The sequence below is a fragment of the Manacus vitellinus genome, unplaced genomic scaffold (genome assembly GCF_001715985.3).
Source record: "Manacus vitellinus isolate BGI_N305 unplaced genomic scaffold, ASM171598v3 scaffold_17_pilon, whole genome shotgun sequence".
Classification (NCBI taxonomy): domain Eukaryota; kingdom Metazoa; phylum Chordata; class Aves; order Passeriformes; family Pipridae; genus Manacus; species Manacus vitellinus.
Window position 1 is genome coordinate 11,778,475 of NW_021939256.1, and position 23,840 is coordinate 11,802,314.

Here is a 23,840-nt window from a genome sequence, read left to right on the forward strand (position 1 = left end):
GCAGCAGAACACACTACAGTGATAGTGACAATGACAGTGACAGGGAGTCTCAGAATTATGCCCCAGTCCCACAAGACACTAAAGGTTGTGACCAATGTAAGAAATGAGCAGAATTTGGTCATGAAGCTGCAGAAGAATAAAGGGTGTTGATGGTACATAGTCATCATCGAACAAGCACACACCAGAATCTTGTGCTGACCAAGGCTTCCAAGTGCCACCTCAGGAGGAGACTTACAGAGAATGTTTTAAAGCCAACATTTAACAGGGAAATAAAAGACTGATTTTTTAGTTAAATGTTGAAATGATCAAGAAATATTTGTTTAGAATATAATAACATTATGTTTCTAATCAGTTCAAGAGAGGATGAATCATGTATTCAACAGTCAAACTTTCACACTTTTAAAACTGCTATTAAAAAAAAGGGCAAATTGTATTACGTACTAATATCCAGCATTTGCAACTGAAAACTCCTGAAATTTGCTACCAACTGGAAAACTATTTCTCTGTAATTCGGTATCTGTGAACTGAAAAAAGTAAATAATTTTATCTTTTCAAATTAATATTCCCAAGTGACCGAAGAACCATAATTGACCTTTTTTAAACTTCATAAACTATTTCTTCTGTTATTTTACATAAGCCTGGTAAGACTTCAGCACACTTCCACTCAACTCAAACGTAAAACTCCAGATAATAACTCTAAGAGATGAACTTCACAAGGACAGTGAGATTCTAGTCCTCTAAAATAAGAATTTTGCCATTAAATTCATCAGGTTCCAATTTTGTGATGCATTTCCTTCTCTCAAAGAAAGAAAAGACAAGTTAAAATATAAACACAATCTCTCGTTCCCCTTTTTACTCCTTTTTGCTCAATCTTTATTTAATTTCTTTCTCAATTGTATTTTTAGATTTATAAGCTGATGGAAAACTTCTACTAGTTTAGGTCCTTTCAACTGACATTTTTACCTATGTATACTGCAAAAGCTGTTTTAAAATGCTGTTAAAAGCAATCTTGCTGCGGCAGAATGTCAAATCAGACACTCTAGCAGATTGTTGTTATCAACTTTTTTGAGTCTGGGGGAAAAATGGCCCGAATAATGGCTCTAATAGATCCACATCACACCTTGAAATATTGTAAGAATGGTGGCAGTATAGCTACTTGCTTTTCTAGATATAACACAGAATACACTAGAAGTCCAAGAAAGACACCCAGTCATTCTCTACTTTTTCTTGTATATTTTCTTCATGCAAAATACTAGGAAAAATGCAGGAAAGTTTCATGTTCTAGAAATGTAAAGAACTGATTCATTAACTGAGTACTAAATTTTTTTTAAGAGTGAAGTCCTTCACTGGATATAAGGTCTAAAACCGGAAGTTAATACTTTAATTTTTTTTCTAATTTGCAAAAGCAGTCCTTATTACATCAAATATGGATTTACAAGATACAAGAAAAAAGTGAGTCTTTCAAAGCATTAATGAATTCCTCAAGTTTTCATCCCACTAAGATAAAAGATATTAAGCTGTAAGCTACTGCAAGCTCTCCTGTCATGATTTGATATAAGCAAAGGTCCATCTCTAAAACTATTAAAGTTTATGATTCCTGACACCAGTTTCATCTGGGCATTTTTCCTACTAAGACTTCAGTAGTAGTTCAGCTACTCATTTTCATGTTCTGTGTGCAGGTATTCAAATCCACATGCCAGACACTGAAGACTGAAATCCTAAAACAAAGTATTTGCTTCTAAATCATGTCACCTCTTTGAGGAGAAAGTATTGCTGCCTACCGTATATTACACTGAGCTTTTCTATTTATACATTCTCCAGCCCCTCAATAAAATTAGAAGGGGCGCTGCTCTAACACGCTGTCTGCCAAAAGCATCTCAGCTGTATTCACTGCTATTATTATGTGCATATACTTTACATTATCTGATAGCATGTAAAAACATATTCAGGTTCTGTCCAGATATAAAATACTAAATGAGGCATAATTACAAATAAGGCAGAGAGAACCTTCCATTTTTGTCATTTGACAAACCAAATAACATATACTGACAGGATGAAAAGAGTATGCAGGAAATGGAACTTACTTAAACTCCACTACAGAAGCTGGATCTTCTCTATCTAAAACTGCATATATGAGGGGATTTTGTATGGCTAATTACTTGGATGGATCCCATACAGATCTCTAGGATCTTTGTTAAAAAATATAATTCAAGCCCCAATACCTGCTTGCTCTATTTCTGGGCATAGTCTTAGAGTTGATATTTTCCTAGAAATGGACTTTACCTTCATCATAAAACTAGTCTCTTAGGGAAGAACAACAGGGCCTCACCTCCCCCCAGTTTTCTTTTAAAGGGGAGGTTGGGAAGAAGGTTGTCAACAGATTATTAACATTTCTGGACTGGCTCAAGTCAAACTGCCTAAATTAAATGCCTCTGGCTTCATGTCCTCTTGCTTGGAAGAGTGAGATCAAAGACAGATTTCTCATCCTTGTTAGATGAGTTGGTCTTAGTGGTCAAGTGAGCCCTTTAAGCCATGCCTAGAAAGGGAAGGAGATGTGCAATGCAGAAGATTCTGCAACCCTACCCAGAACACTGGCATTAAGTTTCTATTAAAAATATATCCACAAGAGTATTGCAATATAGGACTCCAAGCAAAAGTGGTGAGGTGATGTAGTCACACTGTCTTGAAATGACGAACTGATGTTTTCCAGGTCTTGCAAGGGTTTTGCTACGTTTGAATTGTACTTTGGCTTTTTATTTGAGCTAAACAAAGTGAGACAACAGCTAAACATTTCTCAAAAAAAGAACAAATCCAGATGCAATATCATACATATTGGGGGGGGGGGGTGCCTCCACAATGCCAAAGTTGCCACAAATGGTATTACTGTTCCTTTTGCACTCCTTTTTCTGCACTCGTGACAGGAGAGCGTTATTCCCCAGATGGACACAGTTATTACCTGGATAAATGCTGCTCGAGAGATTCATCGTTTGCAGGTAGTTATGGCAGCGTTCTTTATGTTCTTCCAAAGAGCTGCGCTGCTTATAACTGCGACCACAGTATCCACACTTATGGGGTTTGCCAACTGGAGGAAACACAATCAATTATGAGATTCAGATGAAGTATTCAACGGCGTATTAAAAATGGTAATGACAACAGGAAAAAAGCCCACTCCTAAAATAAAGCCATGCTGTGGTGAACTGAAGAAGGATTTTATCAGTGTAAAAAAAAATCTAAATGAAAACAGAACTAATGGAAAATTAGTGATATATCTTTACATCAACAGGCCAATTCTGTGGGTGCTGCAAGCTGATTTTAGATGATCCACATCAGATAAAGACTGCAACACTAAATCTTTAAAAGCAGCATCTACACAAGTTAGAAACGGAGACACCTTCAAAGGTCTGAAAGTATTTGCTTTATTGTCTGTACCCACAGAGACTGCCAGTGGGGGTGTAGGTAGCGACTTGCCCATGGCTGGATGTCAATTCTGACGTAAAGAGAACCAGCTCAACACTTTTAAGACAATTTTAGATTTTGCATGTTTTCTGTTTCTGGAAATTCAAGAGAAGTGGCATGAAAATTTATGTATTACAGCAATCCAGGTCTAGCTAATTCTAGGAATTTCACACCAATACTGTTTTGTGTACTTTTGGACTTGAATTTTCTGTCTTAATGTGACAAGGCTGTCACCTTACACGTGATTTAATAACTTTAGATGGTTGCACAGTTTAATTTTTGAATTTTATTTACAAATTCTTAGGTGAAAATCAGATTCAGACATCCAACTTGTTTTATAATGTATTGATGTCAATTTACCAATTGCAGGAAATAATCACTATCTACAGTTTATGCACTGTCTCTCCAACTACAGAATCCTCATAGTTTGCTAAAAGTGTCTAGGTGCAATTTCATATACACATATATATATATATAAGAAGAATTATGTTTCAAACTGTGCATCTGTGAAAATCAGTAACAGCAAAGGAGAGGGAGGCAAAATACTGTTTTAAGTCTGTGCTTTCCTCAATCAGGCTGGGACCAAACCAGAGAACTGGAAATTATTTTGGACAGCTGGGATCAACACTAAGGATTTTATTATGTTATTTAATATGTGTGCTAGAAAAGAATTTCCTTAGTTTTGTGCAGCACAAAAACACCACTTTGAGAGCTCTCCTTTTGCCACCCAGAACTTGGTCCCAAAGCCAACTTTCACAAGTAACGTTACCAGCGTCAATTCTAGCAATGTGTATTGGAGGTCTCCCATCCAAGTAACAATTTGCATTTGCAGCTTAGCTTGGGAAACTAGATGAGACTGCAGTCTGCTTTTAAAGGCACTTAAATGTGTTAAATTGGTTTTACTTCACAAAAGGTATGTGACTATGGCTTCTGTCAAACAATGACAGGTTCCTGTTAATGGAAAAGTGCAGCTATTCAAAAATATTTACTCATATCCATATTACTGTTGAGACAAGACACTAAAAATCTCCATCATAGTCCCCTTTTGTGGAAGATTATTATCTTTCTTTCTCCCACCCTCTCCCTTCTCCACACTCTTTCTCTTTAAAAGTATGTGTAATAACAAGGTGCAACAAATAATGCTGTAGGTTGTGTTCACTCCTTAGGTTGAGGATGACTACCAGACTGTGTTTCAACTTATATATTATCTCTTACCCTAAAACGTTCATCAGCTCTAACTCATGTTCGTACTTCCATGAAATGGATTACTCACATAAGTCTTGTAAGATGAAACCCTAATACAGAAACTTTGAATCATCCAAGAAGTATGGGAAAAAAACCAGGTCTTCTGGTGAAGGGTCATGAAGATGTGTTTAGTCATTTCTTTGCTGCTAACACACTGTGGCCAGCTCACAGCTTGGTTAACCCCAAGATGGGGCTCTGTGCCTCTGCAGGATGAGAAGACCTTAGTGGCCACCCTTATCGCCTCGACAGGGGTGCTGATGAGCACCCCTGGTTAGTCCCATACCTTCACTTACCTGAGTGAGTCCTCAGGTGTCCCGTGAGGGCATCCCTGCGACGGCAAGCGTAGTTACACAGGTGACACTTGAAGGGCTTTTCACCTGAGTGCAACTTTATGTGGCGCAGAAGGTTGCCCTTCTGTGTAAAGGAGGCTCCGCACTGATTGCACTGGAAAGGGCGTTCTCCTATGGGGAGAAGAGGAAAATACATGAGAACAAAAAAGTCTTACACGGTAACAAGAGAAAGATTTCAGTGAGAAAGTTGTTTTCTCACTGCTGCTCTGTGACTTCCACCGGCTGCAGGTTTGATATAACATGAGGCTTTCAGACTAAACCTGCCAGTTTCTTAATGCTTCACTGGCTGGGTCAATTTGATCTGAAAATCTAATTTTTTTTTTCTAAATCAGAATGGCACATCACAATGCAAATTCAAACTCATTTAAATAAAGTGACTGCAACATTTTGTGTTGAAGAGCCACTCTTCCTGATCAGCAGTTTTGGAATAAACCAATATCCAATTTTGCATGTTGTGGCATTTGGTGGGGTTTTTAATGTGGCTTTTTTCAAAGGGTCTTTAAAATATGCCACTGAAGCAGCAAAATAAAAAGGAAACTCATTAAAAATGCATTTCAGGATCACAAGTTCATTTCAGCGTTACATTCTTATATTTAAATGAAAGGCACTTCATTATAACAGTTATAATAACTTCTTTTCATTTACATTTTCCCTGTATTTTCCCTTTCAATTTCTTCTCCATTACCTGTCTGTCCCTAAGCAGCCAAATCAGGAAAGAGACAGAGAAAAGAGAGAAAGAGAGAGAGCAAAATCACAGAAGTTAAGACAGTGCAAAGGAAGCCCTGTACTTCCATGCCAAAGTCCCAATCCTTCTCTAGGTAAGGTATGAACAGAGGAGCTGCCCAAATAGGCTCTGATGGTCCAAACTTTGGACAGACATGGGGAAAAACTCAGAGACACAGCCTTGATTTTTCTAAGTTGGTGCCTGTTATGAAGGAAATGAATCAATGCCTTTGCAAAAATTAACATGGCCGTTGTTTGCTTTTTAGTGCTGTTTAAAATCAATATGCTCATTTATTAGTTTGTGGTGGGTCTTTTTTTGTTTTCTTTCTGGTTGGTTTTTTTTTTAAATTAAGATGAATGAAGCCTTTGCTGAAATGAGTGGGAAATAAAATATGTTTCCAGTTATACCAGACAGAAACTGCTTCTGCATGCCTGTTTCTCCATAGCCCTCAACTAAGACAAACCAGGCTTTGAAACTCATTTGCTGAATTCTGTTTCTCTTAAGCATAAATTTAATCTGCTGTAGTAATTATAATGCAATAACCATATTAGAACCAGCCCAGAGATGACCTGTTTTTAGTTTTGATTTTATTTGCATAACAATAACATTGTATTTAAGATTTCACACCTGAAGTTAAAATATATATTAAAAAAAAGTTAACTTATTTCTTTCTTCTCTCTCACTTAACCATCATGTATTATTTTGAACACCTAGGATCAACTTTTATGTCCATACATGTGAATATATATGCAGTGTGATCATGTCTGACTTCTGGATAATGCAGCAGAAGAGCTGAAGATCGGTTAGACAGCAGCACAATCCCAACCCAAAAATCTGAAAACCCTGTCATCAGGGCTGGCAGCTTTAGCATTCAGCAAACAGTAAAATGAATTCACTTTATGATAAGATATTTTCACTGGTCAAACAGTTTCAAGCAGGAAAGCATAGTCCCCATCAACCCAAATGAGCTCATTTTCTTTGTCCATCAAGTAGCTGTAAACTATGTCCACAACTGGTTCAGCTGCGATGGCCTACAAAAATGCCAGCGTAGGCCTTACAGGACTTTGCAATGTGCTTCATAAGCCATGCACAGTAGTGGCTAGGGAAAAAGAAAACAGGTAAGTATCTCTCTGCTTTGTGTCTTAATCTTTGGGGCAGTTACTCAGCATGGGAGGTATTTTTCAGAAACAGGCTGAAACAGTGATGAAGAAGTCAGTGCATCATGGGGGACACAAATTCAGAAGAAATGGTTAATTCTTACTAATCAGCTTTTCTAGCATTCATTTTTGCTATTTTTATTTAGAGGAGCATAAGAGGAGAAAACGAGGATTGTAAAAGTAGTCCTGGAATGAAATGCAAAGCAAAGTAAGAATGAAATGTATCTCTAGACTACAGGTCTCCCAATTATAGGCTGAAATCTTGTGTTGGGTGAACAAGACAGATGGAGCATTTAAAACAAGACTGCTGCATGCCAAATATTTCTACAAAACTTACAGTGGAATCAAATATAAGGGAGCCTGCACCCATGCTGCTGTACAAGAGAAACAACATCACCACTGAAAGACCCTGAAGAGTTACATGTATCTTGGCTGGCCCTTGGCTGTCCTTGCTGCAACTACCAGGATGGGGAATGCCTGTCTTGTAAGCCCAGCAAAGGCTCCCTGACCTGCTAGAATGCTGACATTCACTGATGGAAGGTTACTGGGTCTGGTGACATCCCCTCAAATGAGGATGGGGTATGGTGGAAAGAAAAAATATATAATGACTCTTTTTTTTTTTTTTTAAAGTGAGCTTTCTGTGTCATTTTCTCACCAGTTCTGAAGAGCACACACCTATCTTGGGTGGATTTTACCATATGGTGTGTAACCATGGACAAATATGGGCCCAGGAACAAAAACTGCAATGGGACCCTGAATTGAATAATTTAATCAACCACCACTGCAGTGATTTGCAAGCCTTTGTGGGAGCACAGGCCCTGGACCACTTATTCAGTGAAGCATATTTATCATCTTAATTGAAATTTTTCTCATTTCTTAAACAATATGACAAAATCACCTGAGAGACCTGCAGAGATCTCTAGAGCTTGCTTTCTTTTTTTTTTTTTTAATGCTCATTCCTCAATGGGCATTAGTTTTCCAAATAAATTCAAGACATTCACACCCAACTAAAAAGATTTAAGTGACGTAACTGGTGACTTAAGTTACAGCACTGTACATATAAGAAGGCAACACATATATGTGTGTGCACGCACACACATATATGCACATACGCACACATAAGTGCACACTGAGCAAGTGAAACCTGAACCTATACACTGAGGTATCAGCACCACCGAGCGGGAGTTTCTTTCTCCTTTCTAGATCTCCTTTTTCCTAAACACCAAGCAAGACAACGGCAAGCTGGAGAAAATCAATGTACCGAAAGGGAAGGAGAGTGAGAAGAGTTGGGCATCTGTGAGGAGGATTTGCTCTGCAGATGGAGCAACAGGTAAGGGGCTAGGAAGCAGCCAGTGCTGCACAGCTGCCTGCAGACAGGAGGGGGCAGAAATATCAGGTGCTGCTCTGCATATCTGCACTTGGCAGGTGTATTCATTAAAAGTAATTATGCCTTTTATCAGGTCAGGCAGTCATTTTATTTTGGCACTTTAGTGTGCTAGAGTTTCGTTCACTTATCAAATATTTATTTAAGAAAACCTCACAGCATATGCGGGTTTTACATGAATTATCAGCAAAGTAATTCATTTGTGAGGCTTATTCCTTCATCAGGCATGTATTTAAATGGGCTTTGGTATAGTCAGTTAAATGTCTGTAATAGTATATTCCATTTCTACTTTAATTTTCACAGTGCAGCTGAAAGGAAAAGCAGTCATCACTGTTTCCTCATGACGTCCCTTTAATTTAAACTACCAGCTCTAAACTTCCACTCCCTTGCCAGCCCCTGAAAAACTACCTGAGCTCCCTCAAAGAGGCTGCTTAGGAGAGGAGCTGAGAACAAGGTGGGAGGGAAAGCAAAGGCATTCTTTCCATGGAAGGACCCAGGAACAACACTCCACATCCTTTAGTTTTACTAAGTGTAAAAGGATGTCGTCCTAAGCAAAGTGCCTCTTGTGGGGTGCTTCCACTGTAGGCTTGAACTACATTCCCTGATTAAAAGAGGGTCTCGTTGGCAAGGGGAGGGCTCTGCAAAGTGTGCAGAAGTCTTGGAGTGACAGTTCTTGTGTGGCAGCACCCTGAGCACTTTTGGAAGGCACACAGGTCCCTCTACCAGGCAAGGAGTTGAGGCAACTGACTTTCTGTGCCAGGGAAAAGACCAGGCACCCAGTGAGGCAGCCCCTGGGGATGCTGTCACAGGGACCAGGCAGCCCAGCTCATTCTTCAGAGACAGTCTCTGAAGCACACAGAAATGAGTGCTTTAAACAAAGGCAGCTCTGCCCACTGCCTCCCTAAAGTCAGGTGTATCCTTACACAAACCGTTCAGCCCTGGTGCAAGCACTGGCAGGGACCCTCAGGACCCGAAACAGCTCTTCTGAAGCACCAACAGGAGGTTATTTTTTAAATAAAAAAGCAGTCTGCTTAAACAAGCACGAAGACTTCTACCTCTAAGTACATTTTAAGTTGCAACATATTGTTTCAACTACTACAGCATCCCCTTCAAGCCCATGGGTCTTTTTAAAAATGTACAAGTAATTTTCATACACATTTTATCAACTTCTAAATGATCATATTAACATTTAATTAAAAAAAAAGGAAAACAATCAACCATCAAGCACTTTATTGTATCTAGGATGTAGGCTACAGCCTCTGTTCTGAGAACTAGCTGTGGCTTTTCCAATAAAAATAATTATCTGCTCTTTTCTGACAGAGGGATTTTTCTCATGGAAGTGAAGAGTACTTGGAAGCAGGCAATGTAACAGTACTGCTTCTGAAGGTGGCTAACCCACGCTACATCAGCAGATCTCACCCTTCTGTAGCTTGAACAGACACAGTTACAATGAAAGACAGTAACGCTGGGCAGGGGGGACGAGGGGGATGGACAACATTCGGGGTCTCTTCCTGGATCCTCTCCACAAAACTCTGAAAATGCTCTGCAAATCTCAAGCATTAGTAATTCTGGGGAAGTTGTTAAAGCATGACTGTGGATATGTGGAGGAAGAAAGTATCCATGTGTTTACTGGCACAATTATTTCAGTGGAATCTAAGTATCAAACAGGTTGTTCTTACCTTAAAAATATTTTAAAATTCCCTCTCATTTGAATATTCATGCAAAAAATGCCAAATACTCTATTTATTTTCAAAGTAAGTTGTATGGCACAACACTAGAGTTCAGTTCTCATCTGATTATGGATGATATTAGAGTTTAGATTAGAAGTCTAATTTTTAGACAGCTTATATATCAGGCAAGGTGAGACTCACCCTGGTCTTTACTTCTTCATTTGTTTCAGCCTCTTCATTTTTGGACTCTGAGACTATTCAGAATTAGAAAATTGAGGCAAGACATTTACAGCACTGTATAATGAAAAGCCATCCCTATGGATGTCTTTTTTTTATGTCTCTTTTAGCATGTCAGAGGAAACCCTTTAGTGCAGATTTGACCAGTGACAATACCTGCTTTTACTCCATGAAACACTGGACATACAATTAAACCCTTTTTTACTATGACTGCCAATACCATTCTCTTAACATGTATTTTACCAGTCACTTTCATAATCACTGATCCATAATGAGCTTTGTTGCTTTGTTGGAAACATTACAATTGGGTCAATTTTGGAGTTAAACCCAACAAATGGGTTTGTCTTCAGCAATTCTTAGAAATTTCTTAGAAATTAAACAAGACTTGCATATCTTCTTTACCTTTTTTTTTTAATTGATTTTTTGTAGCTTCAAACCAAAAAAATAGCACAATTTCTAGCCCAACAGATGGACTTCCATGAAGAAGTCTCAATTCCTGTGCTGTCCAAAAGAGTGTACCAAAATAACTGAGTTACAAACAATCACTAATGCTGTATTATCTTACAAGAGGCAACATGTGCATGACACAGAAAATAAGTCTTAGTTACTAATATGTGGCCAATTCTTGTCAACTAAAGGAAAAACTATGTCAGGCCTTACCAGTGTGGCTTCGTTTGTGAACCATGAGCACATTGGGACCGATGCAAATTATCCCACAGATATCACATTTTAGCTTTCCGTTAGGAAGTCGAATGCCTCCAACTCCTGACATAGCCTTGCTGCCTGGGCCATTGTGTGAGCCATTCATTTTCTCTCCTGTAGCATCAAGCATTCGTAAATCCTCTGCACATTCTTCCCCATTCATTTCACAGGCACGCCCATTCTCTTCATCACTATGAGTCTCTATTTTAATATTACCAGCTGAAAAAAAACAATACAGGATGCCACTCAGTTTTGTTACAGAACAAATATTGTGGCAAATAAACAATCATATGAAAGGAGTTAACTTCTAAACAGCATGTACAATATATCTGAACAACGAAAGCTATGAACACAACTAAAATTCTATGGGCAATGTGATGAGTTTGTAACACATGTAGCAATGAACAGTGAATATCAGTAAAACAAATACGAGGCATCCAGGTAGCTGGGAACCCAAACAACATTACAAGTTCATCTCTAGGTCACTTTGAGATTTTTGCATTTATAGATTTCATTTTGACAATTCAGGCTAACTGGAATAAAACTTAAAATGAATCCACTTCACAGGGGTTTGTCAGAAACAATTGTGAAAGTAAGTAATTGAAGACAATGGATGAAAATGAACAGAAAATGCAACATTTTCCGCTTGGTGGGAAGATCCCAAGTGTTGTACTGAATCCAAATATTTGGAATTCTATGGGGTAAGCAAGGACAATGGGAAAGCAAAGAGTACAAACACTGATAAAGAAACCAGGGCAGAGAAGGATGGAAGGAAGAATTTAAGAGCAAGAACTAGCACTGCAGGAAATTAGGAGTGACAATGGTGTTTTAGGACAGAAGGATTAGGATTGATGAGTAATAGGAGAGGATTTCCACAGCCATGAGCTACTATTAATAACCAGTCAAATCAACAAAGGTGGGCGGGGGAACTGTTATGACTTTATTGGATAAATCCTTTGTGTTATAATCCCGTAAGTGACAGTTGCTTGCAGCCAGAAGAAGAATTCGGGTGTGAATTTGTCATAGCCTCACGTGGTAACACAGAGGCTATGAACATAGCAAACTTTAAGGAAAAGGGCCAAGATTCAGACTAGTTCATGGTAATATTCATTGGTCTTCTCTCCACAGGACAGTATGATGTTTTGTGTAGGAAAAAAAGCAATCTTTGCTGTTAATTCTGTTTTTTTCTGATCTAGTAATTTTGGTGAAAAAATACTTTTTCATTAGGCTGAAAAAGGTAATTTCATTGGCCAAAGTCTTACTTTCCATACCGCAGAAAACCTCTTCCTTCACCCCATCCCACACCAAAGCTGGTCTGTTTTATCCAATAAAGTTCAGGTCTTTTCCTTCCATGGAATGGCAGTTTCATGGTAACCTCATTCAAAAGTGGTGGTGTAATAATAATAATAAGCTATGGGCAATAGTTACCTCAGGGCATTAAAGACCCTGATATTCCTTTGAAAGGGACAGGTTTGACAAATTCTTCTCTGATACATCCTGCAACCTCCCACGTGTCCCAGAAGGACTGCGTGGATGTGACTGACAAGAGTACCTAACTCAAAATCTTACTGGTAAACAGAAGCCTAAAGGTGTTCACATTTCTGAATAGTGTTTGACTGATACCTTTTAAAAGGTCTACCAATCTAGGCATTTTAATGATTTTTCAGACACTGCATTTTTCATAGAAATCATATGCAAGACAGAATAAGCGCATATCATAATAAGCAGTTTTCCCTTAAAACATATGTCCTAAAAAGGGGAATAATGTAGCCATATGGAAAAAAAAAATCAATGACCAAACAACGATTTACAAAGATGGCATAACTGGCTAAAGAGAAGTGATTCTGCAAATTTAGTGGACTACAACCCCATATTGCTGTTTTCACCATGGCAAACAGAAGCAAAAGAATTATTTGGCTTGAGCATATTACAGGATTTTCCATAATTTACACACCAATTTTTCCCTTTTAATAATAATAAATAAATAATATACTGTAATAATAACAATTAATAAATACACATACTTATGCAAAACAATTATAAGCTCCTTGCCTGCCAGGGATTTGGAGAAGGTGGCTTTTGAAGCAGATTTTCTATTAAGTTAAAACAAAATACATGTGAACAAAGCCAAAAGATCAGACTACTTAAGCTCTTTGGTAGTACATGCAGTACATTATTCAGAAGTGAAATGACACAAACAAAAGTCATAAAAATAGGAACTAGATGGAAATGCTCTGTAGTGAGCTGAGTTTGCAGTATACTTACTGGAAAAAGATTTGGGAATTATTGCATGAAAGTCCCTAAAGCCTTCCGCCCCGTATGCAGCTGCAATAAAGAAGGCAAACAAGAGGCTGGTTTGTGGTACTGCTAGCAGTAAATATAAAAGAAGATGGCATTATTGCTATCAGATAAATACCTAGGAGAAAGACAGAACTACCATCACAGAAGCAACACAAGTAGTTTAGGATGAAGGAGGAACAGCAGCAGGACAGCTGGCAGGGGGAATCCTGACTTGTCTAGAACAATTCCCATTTGTGAAAATGCCCTTTTCTTCCAAAGCAGCCAACAAGTTTTATCATGTTTTCTGAATTCATGTCTCTTGGGTATTCCCCTGGCTAGCACATTAATTCCTGCTGAAGTCAAGAGAAACTTTTGCTAACGTGTCTCAAAAGGGTCAATGCAGGTCCCCACAGTGCAGCTTCCTCAGAATTTATGTTTTGCCAATATGCTCTTTCTTATACATTCTTGTTTCTAGTCTCTGTTATTATAAAAAGTGAAACTGAATTATTTTCTTCTCACGCCTGCTGGTCTTATGCAATGGAAGAAGAGGGGGTGCAATTTTACATATATATACTTTTGTGTATATTGGCATACTTTTTGTTTGTATTTATAAGGTTTGTCCTCACAATGTATCTACAAAAAAAGTAGTTACACAAATATACTATACCCTGCATATTATGAGCAGCCACATACAAATTAACATGCCATTGGACACACTGATGCAGGTAATGATGGAGTTCATTACTTGGTATAAGCAATGATAGGGATATTGATCCAGTCAATCTTCACTAAAGCTCTCTGCAGCTGTGCCCCTGGACTGCTGCAGCCCTACTGCTCAATGAATGTCCCCACGCAGACTAGGCTGGATACCCAGGATGCCTTACAAGCACATCCATTTGGCAGTGCAGCTCATGGCAGGAGCTCAGTTCAGGTGCAGAGTTCACTTTGCCAGTGAGAGCTGATGGACAGTGAGGCCACCCAACACACCCTGAGTCCCCACAGAAATTTTACAGGTCTAATTAACAAACAAAATATCTCCACGTTCAAACTTAACACTTCTTGCAAACATGTCTGCTATATGAAAACTAGTGAAGTGAGCCCCACTGATGCAGGAGACACAACAGGAGAGAGAAATAATTTCAATAAAAATAATAAGGACTTTTATTAAATCTGAATAAGAAATGGGAATGCAGAGTATACTTTCTTTTTATTTTTTTTCCCTAGGGACTTATACTGGAAATAACAGTGTTTTCTACTTCTTTTGTGATAAAGATTCCTGTCTCTCTCCTGCCACAGTGGGGAGGTACAAAGATGTGATACATACCCATGAATCATATTTTTCAGATGCACTGATCAAGAACATACTCAGCATTTGTACAGGTTTCTCAGTTACTCAATACAGTCTTTGTAGAAATAATTTATTTGCACATCTGCATCTATATACACACATGAAGACATTACTTAGTTCTATAACAAATCATGGTAATAATTTCTCATTGGCTCTTCTAACACCATTAAGAAATTACTCATTAATTAATTTACTTCAATTTGGTTGGAGGTGATCTTAAAAGGCTCTGGATTTTACTCCCTTTATACACATTATTGCAATTCAGGGGAGTTTAACACAAACCCACTTTTCTGTGCAAGGAGTGTGGAGTGCTTTGGTGTCGCTGAACTGACAGCTCTGTCCCACTGCCTTTTCACCTATCTAGATTGTGGAGAAGTACCCAAAAGCAGGATACTCTTATGCTCTATGATGTTTACTGGAAACTTCACTCAGGATTTTCTGAAGAGCATTTGAAATTTATGTTAAAAAGACTGGTCTACATTCTATGGCTAAAGTTGGTTTATTCAAGTCTTAGAAAAAAAAAGTGATATGTCAAAGTGGGGGGGGGGGGGGGGGGAGATGATATAATTTATCACTGAAGAGCAGCGTAGCTGGCTTCGCCCCAGACTCGGGCTAGGACAATCAGGAAGGCAGGATGATATGAGAGGAGACAGAGTCACACTTCCCCGGAAAGAGCTGAGCAATGTGAAGAGGGAAGGGAGGTGTTTTGCAATGAGTGAAAGAGTAAGTAGTGAGGAGAAAGGAGAAACCAAACAGACCTCCTGGAAAACTGGACGTAGAGGGTGGCTTTCGAAGGACAGAGAAATAGGCAGCTGGAAAAAAGAGGCATGTGAAGAATTAGTAATTTGTTCTCAATCTGTTGCCAATTTACCTTCTCTTCTAGCTGTGGGACTCCCTTTCAGATGTGAAATCCTTTCAGTTTTGTGAGACTTTTGCACCAGCATAGGTCTAAGTACCTGGGTAAATTCCATTTGGAAGGGGACATTCACCTCCCAAGTCATATTCTTCTTCAGTGGGATTTTTAAAGAGAAAAAAGCATGAGACTTGGCTATCAAAGAAATTTAGAGAGTAACAGAGAAAAAGAAATCACACTGAAGTTTCTGTGGCATTTAAACAATAGAGAGTTCCCTTACTCCCTTTTATTTGTAGTGGGGTTTGACCCTTTATCCTAGTAGGTACTTAACTGTATCTTGTGGCATATATACCTGCCTTTAAGAACTTATCCTTTAGCCTTCCTTTTAAAATAACCCAGATAACCAAATTTTGGCTCCATGCAATGTCTTGCTTGTACTTTGTAGCCAACAGCAGAGAAAGATCTCTCTTCAAGTTGCTGCAAATAGTTTGGGTGCATGTAATTTTTTGTTTGAATGGCCCACTTGACAAGCCAGAAGTATTTTGTTGATGTTAGTTGATGTTTGTTTAAATGGTAGCTTTAAAGTCCGACAAGAGTTCTCATGAAGGCACTTTAACTATTCAAGCAGCAATCATACCTGACTGATATGGACAGTACATTATGACTGTTACAGTGAGAAAAAACTTTTAGCACCATCTTTCTAACAAATGATAGAAAATGTTGCTAAAAAGGCAGAATAAGATGAAAAAAAGCTTATCAGGTCAAAATAAATCACCTCAGCATATTAACATGTGTCAACAAACGCAGAGAGGATCTCTTCTTGTTTACATAGGTACAAAACTCAGAAAACAGAATATTGCCAGCAATTCCACTTGTAATTTCTGATATAAGAAGACATTACCAGCTATTCGGGTTTGTTACAGTGTACCTAAAATCTTGCACTTGGCTATGGACCTGCAATTCAAACCCTGCCCCTTCCTTTTTACATCGTGGTCATTTACTGTGGTATCAGCTCTGTTTTCAACACCCAAGAGCGCTGCAGTTGGAGGATGCCATTCCCAGAAATGCAAGTTGTTTGTCCACAGAATACTTAAGGAGTCATTATTCACCAGTCTGACTTGACAACAACAAACCCAATTCTTTAACTTAAATTATGTTTCCATTAATAGTATCTTTCCCTTATGAGCTTCTGAAGGGAGATGAAGAATCATGTGGATGTGAAAAAGGACAACAAAAAGTCTGGGTAGAGGAACCATAATTAGTTATGCAGTGGCTTCAGCCTTTTCCAGTATAATTCAAAAGACACAACAGAACGTAGATGGGACTGATCAAACTAACTGGTTTGAGAAAAAGCAGACATTGAGGTGCTCTTAAAATTACTTTTTCTGCTTTCTCCTTTCTACAAATAGCACTGCATTGCCCTATTAATCAAGCATTTGTGGTGCCTCTCTGTGTAAAATGCTGAAAGATAAAGACTTTTCAAAGGGTAACAAAAATAACAGGAAGAAGAGTAGTAACGGGAACTGCTGGGACACACCTGCAGGTAGAGCAGACTGGTGCTGACGGATAAGGAGATCCTCCCTGCAGGGTCCACGCTGCTTCCTTTGACTCCAAGTGCCAATCAGGTCTTGGCAGCCTATTTCTTCCCTACTCTAATTTTGGCTTTCAATCAAATGTATATTATTCCAGAAACATGGGCGTGCACAGATAAGCTATCTCCCATGGGACAACTGGTGTGAGGAGCTCCACCCATGCCATCACCCCTGACTGCTATTTCTCCCTGCTGCTGGCTGTGGGGAGGTGTCCACCCCGTGTGCCAGCACCACAGCCCATCAGCATGCACAGCTCGTTCTCAGCAGCAAGGAGCAGGGAACTGTGCTTCACTGCATTGCAAAGCTCATCAACACCTTTTTTCCAGGGGCTGAAATGAGATCGAACTGTTCAGAATGGAAACAAGTGAACAAAACAAACAACAGAGTATGTTCTCTCTAGGTACAAAAAGTGACTTCTGCTTCATTGTGCAGACTCCCAGTAACCTCCCATTAGTTACCTGCAGGAATCCTCTAAAGCACCAGTAAAGACAGACAGAAAGACAGATTCAAAGACAGATTCAAGTAATGCCCTCAAACATACACTTGAAGCTAGGTGCCTTTTATATATCTTTCTAAATTTGTGTTTCAGCAGGAAACGATTTGTAACCAAGACAAGGGGCTGATCTAGTTCATATTTCTTGTCTTTGATGTGCTACTTGCTGGTACATTTTGTACTGGATCCAAGTGGTTTTTCCCAAGGACTGATAACTGCTTGGTTGCTTGATGTTCAACATCTGAACTACAAGTAAAACTAAGTTTTAAAGGCAAGAGAAAGAGCATTATCAAGAAACGCCATGTTAAACCTGTTTTTCAAGTTCCACATGTACGTGTAACCCATGGTTCCTCTACTGGAAGTTCTCTATATCTTTTACTGGTTGCATGATGGAGAAGCTTAGGGAACTGCTGCAGACTTGCTGGTAACAGGCTTTATTGACACTTTTCTACTTTGAGAAGTAAGCTGGGAAGATTTTCACACTGGAGAGAAAAATTTGCTGACAAATGATGGTAAGAACAACAATTCTCATCCTTACAGTCTTTGTCTATTCTGCTTCTATCAGATTTTTTTAACATGGGCATTAAAGGATGAGGAAGTAGCAGAAGGGCCTTTAGTATGAAATTTTTAAAAAGCAAAGTAACCTTAAGTAACAAGGGAAAACACTGAGGTAAAAACACTACCATATATGAAAACATTCTCAGCTCACACAGGTATATCTGTGTGAATACTCTTGCTTTACATGCTGAGACTGCATTCTCCAGCAACATTACAGGCACAAACATGGTGACATGCTCTTTCCCACACAGCAACAGTTACTCAAGAACAACAGAGCCTCAGATATATGATATTCTAAAATTTTAAGGCATCTCCCTTCTCTAATCCTTCCATAAAGCATGCTTTAGTGAAATTCATGGGTGTTAACCCGTCCTCAACTAATGCAACAAAATTCCATCTAAAGGCAGTTGCACGTGGCAGCTGCAAGGACGTGGGGGTAAGTGTGCACAAAGAATAGTGTTTTGGAGAAGAGGAATGACTATGTTGAGATTCAACAGGCAGACCAAAGAAGCTCCTCACAGATGGGAGAGACAGCCAGGCTATTCCATGAAGCCATGCTGTCATGGCTGGAAATTGTTCTCACCTGGGCATTACTGGGGGAATCCCTAAAAAGAGCAAAGGGCTTAAAAAAATACAGAAACTCAATTAAAAAACAGCAACACATTTAAGGTGATCATTACAAATAATTAATGTGAACTGTCGTTAGAGGGGGAATTTCCAGATTGCCTGATCAAGAGAAAAAGCCTGTGAAATCTGAACATGAAAAGATGGTATTGGTCAGGCCTGTACCAGCTGAAGGCAACAGTTGCTACCCTGCACAAGAAAAATACCACTTGGGATCAGTGAAGTGCCCTTGGTTGTGTAGTTCGGGGAAAGGCAAGGAGATGAACTGTTTTGTCTGTTGCTTCAAAGCACCAACATTTGCCCTGCGCTGAACGCAAAGTTAGCCCTTCCATGCAAACTTTACTCTTTACATGTGCCAGTTCAGTGAGCTGCTTGTGTGTCTTTAATTTCATCCCTGGAATGGCTCAGGAACAGGCCCTTGCAAGTCCATCCATGTTGACAACTAATGTGCTGTGCCTTTGCTATCAGTGAAACAGCCACAGGGACTTTTCCAGGGACCATTTAGGTACCATGAAGATGCCTTGGGCAACATTTTCACAAGTGTCCATAGTTCCTCAGCTGTCAAAGGGTCAGTAGATCTAAAATTAGACAAAGCAGCTGTGTTTAGGTTTGGGAAGGTGCCTTTGGACACCGTGCCAAGGCTGTACGTTGTCAGTCTTCTCTTTTGAGAAGAGTTGAGAGGTTGAAATGGAGAAGAACTTAGCCATTTCAGCACTTGAGAAGGAATACACTATGAAAATTTTATTATCTTGACTACTCTGACAACAAATTGCTGAGCAGAGTCTTCTGTGTTCCCCTCATCAGACAGAGGGGAAAAAAACCAGAGATATTGAGTATTTTAAAGTTTATTTTAGAGCATATCAAATATAGTCATCACTTTATGAGTGATAAAGTAGATGTTCTCCCTCAGGACTGTGCAAAGAAAATTATGCTGAGGTACAGAGCCTGTTTTAGGTCTGTTAACCCTGAGCGCCCAGTTATTTTTCTAGATGCTATTGAAGATCTTTCTTTTTGTGTTGTATAAATATTATCCAAGGTTTTGCAATATAAAATGCTGTTTACTTGATTATAGTGTGCTCAATAGTCCAGGGAAAGGAAATCCTAATCTACGACTTCTGGGGCAGAGGCATAAATTGCTCCACGTAAGTCTCAAAGAAATTCTCTCAATGTGCATATATCTGGTAGCTTCTGAGAAGAAAGATTTCAGGGCAAAATTTATTCTTTTCCACCATATATCCAGACAATGCTTTGCTACAGGGACCTGGAGTCCCCCTCAGGCAATCAATCCTCTTGTGTTGAAATGGCAAGAAACTCCAAACGGTGCTGGCAGACTCTCAAGCACTCAGAGATCTGGATCATTTTGAAAGTCTAATGCAACTAAAGTCAGTTTAGTACACATTTTTAAGAGACTTCTTGTCTTTCTTCATTTTTGACTATTTTTCATGCTTGCTGTTTTCTTGTTTTTACCTCAGGAAAAACAAGCACACTTTCCCAAACAGAATCCAACCTTAGCCATATTAGTGCTATGAGAAGTTACCCCCGACATTGGATGCCTCTACTGTGAGGTATCAAACATCTGCAAGGTGAATAGTGTTGTATTGGGTCACAATGCTAAGAGAAAAACCCAGATTTCACTAGCTTTCTGCGAAAGCTGACTCAAAAATAAGGATAGATTATTAAAAAAACCCTCAGTTTCTCCGAAGGATGTGAAGAAAAATATGACAGAGATTCAGATTAAAGAATTTTCAATATATAAAAGATATTATATCAGGAACAGCATCCTACCTGAACTTCCTAGCTCTGCTCTGCAAGCACACCTCAACTGTGTTTTGAAACTACTGAATTTAGGAGTCCCTATTCCTGTCCTGAAGTGTATCTCCAAAACCAGAAAGGAACTATGCTGCTGAAGAGAACTCCAAGCTGAAGTTTGGTTGAGTTTCTGGTGCAGGTATCATTATGCATCCAGAGGAGAAAGACCAACACGGCAATCTGCTCGGGTGCAGCTTCCTCAAACTCTGAACAGTTCCTCAGCAACGTCTTAGGCTGGTGAGTGTAAAAGGTGTTTAAAAATTACTTTACCTCTCTCTTGAATGAGTAATCTGATGTTTGAAACTCACTGGAAACACAGTCAAGATCACAATCTTCAGACAGTCACAATCACCATGGTAGGTATCACTCACTATCTTAACATCAAAATGCAACCATTTTCTTAACATGGATAGATCAACAAAACATCCAAGTCAACATGTTGCTGGCAGAGCTTCAAGGGAAAAGGCTTTCAAAATAATAGTTGTTGAACTGAATGGTCTCCAATCGCATCACTTGAATAAATTATCATAAGGAGCCCAAAACTGACTATTATGAATGTGAGAAACCTATATAACTCAGACCACAGAAATTCTTTCATCGAAGCCCCTATTTCTGGATGAGGTATAGAAGAGAATAACCTAATATGGTCTAACTAGTGTTCAAATACTGCTGAAATTTCTCTAAACTCTTCTACTCATTACAATATGCCTACCAATTACTTTAACATAAATCTTTAACAGATTTCTACAAAAGCAACTAATATTTTGAGGTTCTCCAACTTCAGAAGCTAATGAAACTAGATTATAAGAAAACAGATCACCCCAGAAAATGCTGATCACTCAGAAATCAGACCACTGTCTCAAGCTCCATATCTGAATCCTGGACATCCAGTCACCTCAGGAGCACCCTCTGTTTAGCATGCACATGTAGGTAGGCATTTGTTAGCTCCTCACAAACTCTATTTGACACAACCTGTAAGACGATCAGTAGAGAAGCAGATAACAAAAAGGACATGTATTGCTATATTCTGATTTAAAATCTCAGAGGGGGTTCAGCCATTGTTTTCCCATCTGCAGCAGAGGGAGACTATGAAATCCTTGGTCCACTGCAACACCCCACAGGCTGGAAGCAACTGTATGGCAGTGGAGAGCAATTCTGAAGTATCTAAATTATCTTGAAGCTTAAGTCTCCTTGACTTTTATTAATATTCTGATTTTTAAGACAAGCTGAGCTTCTCAGGGGGAGGGAGAGAGGAGTGGAGAAATAGCAAACACCAAAAATGCTGTGAACTTCAGTCCAGTTGCAGCCATAGCTGAGAAACATCACAGCTTCCCCCTTGTCCAGCTTAACAGGAAACCTTTATCTACTGTTCCTCTAACTCCTTCCACTAACACACAGCAGTCTGGACATATTACCCATTTCCTCCCAACCCACAGTTGTTTATCTCCTTAGCATCTGTTATGGTCTAGAAGTTTGGAGCAACACTGACACCAGTTGCTATGATGTAAATTTAAATCAATCAAGTTGAAAGGCTTCTAGGGACCTCAGATGTCAAAAAAAAAATGGGGAGAGAAAGGAGAGGGAGAGGGAGAAGAGAGGGAGAGGGAGAGGGAGAAAAGAGAGGAGAGGAGATTCATCTCTAAGTAATGGGTGTCCTAGGAAGTAGCTGGAGCAAACTTCCTAGGAGTGACTTTTTCCAGCTGCCTGATATCTCAAGAAAGCTACAGCATCTTCTCATTTTTATCCAGGTCACATTCCAAAGGTTTACTTCACATCCAGAAATGGGCCCTGAGAATAATTTGTCCTTTGAGGTTCCATTATTAGTTTGTTTGTTGTTTTGAAGGGACAATGCTATGAACTGTGCACAATACAGGTGTAGAGTCTGCTCAGCTTTCACGTCTCTTACAGGCAAGTTCAGAAATGTCTCATGGCTATATCTCATCTTTCGCAGTACTATTGTGGGAGACCCTTAGACTGGCACTACCTGCATCTCTCCTTTGTGTTCAAGGACACAGTGATGGTTCAGTTTGGGATTATCTTTAACTACATGGAAAGCCATTATCTCAAGTTACCGAGCTGGAAACTTTCTGATTTTTTTACCATTTCTCTTCCCTATTTTTAAATCTCTCCCTTCCTTCACTCAGCCTCCTACTCCTGCCTCTCCACCCTGACCTGCTTCTTTGCACTCCTGGAGGTGAAACCAAAGAGCTGCAGTTGTGACACTGCAGTTTGTGTGTCACATTGTAACACTTCCACATCCTCCTCACTCTGTTGTAAAAGTACTCTAAGAGGAAGAAAGGCAAATAATGAAATATAGGAAAGCAGGAAAAGAGGAAGCAGCCAAGAGACAGAAGCCCAACTGAAATGCTAAGAATTATGGAGAAGTGACAGAAAGGGAAGCACAGACCAGGAATTATACTTAGTGGCTTTTTAAAAAAAATTTAAAACTAGAAAAAATATAGAGACTTGGCCTTTTTGCCTCTACAGTAATCTTTCAGATTACTATTCCTGTCTGATTTTCACTCATTTCATGTGTATTCCCTTTCCTGCCTACTTTAAGACAGTTACCAAACTCTCCTGCTCTATGTGCAGCTGGACTCCTCCAAACCTGAACTAACCACCAGCCCATTCCTTATCTTCATATCAACCAAGAGAAGGGACTCCTCAAATAACTCTCTGAAAGAAAAGAGGGAGGTCAAACATGAAGAAAAGGCTTCCAAATACTTAGCCTCAGGGTGAGGAGGCGGATTAGGCAATGGTCTTTTTTGCTGGAGGCAGCTGTGGAGAACAGTGATGGAAGAGTACAGAAGGAAATTGGCTAAAGCAGAGTAGGGATTGCCTAACTGGGCAATCCTGCCTGGCTGGTAGTGGATGAAGCAGACAGCTTAGGAAGTCCTTCCACTGAGATCATGCACTGTTCTGTCCCGCTTGTTCAGAATGAAACTTGGCTGGAGCAGAAGGCGTTTGAGATTCACATGAAAAATTTTCTCTTCTCCATTTGCAGGCAAAGGAGATACAAAGCAGAACATGAACCTCTTCAAGAACACCAGCTTTTTACACTCTACCATTTCTCAGGGACTTCTCACCAAGAATTTGTCCGATAAAGGGGTGGGTAGAAAGTACAAACTTGAGAAATGACCCTCTATAAATATCACAATACTAACAGTTATGCACCCCTTTTGAGTCAAGCTCCAGTTTTTATCTTATCTGGTGGCTAACTGAATTTTGTAGTTTCTCAGGAAGACAGTGGTGAAATCCTGCATGTAGATGAAGACAGGAGTGTTACACAAAGGTGTACTGTGGTATATTTATTTTTCATCACTGCATGAAAGCTATCTTGTTGGAAGAACACTCAAAA

At 39.3% G+C, this 23,840-nt stretch overlaps 1 protein-coding gene across 7 annotated transcripts in view; it reads right to left on the reverse strand.

Moving 5' to 3' along the window:
• Positions 1 to 23,840, reverse strand: part of IKZF1 (IKAROS family zinc finger 1) — a 103,535-nt gene that overhangs the window by 8,530 nt on the left and 71,165 nt on the right. For 6 of the 7 annotated variants that reach the window (XM_018070147.3, XM_029958930.1, XM_018070149.3 and 3 more), the window contains exons 4-7: positions 13,191 to 13,250; positions 10,884 to 11,144; positions 4,995 to 5,162; positions 2,957 to 3,082 (exon numbers count right to left, since the gene is read on the reverse strand). In XM_018070147.3, coding sequence (XP_017925636.1) covers positions 2,957 to 3,082; positions 4,995 to 5,162; positions 10,884 to 11,144; positions 13,191 to 13,250 — 615 coding nt within the window. The remainder of the gene's footprint in view (positions 1 to 2,956; positions 3,083 to 4,994; positions 5,163 to 10,883; positions 11,145 to 13,190; positions 13,251 to 23,840) is intronic. The other variant, XM_008922806.4, reaches the window with a different exon arrangement.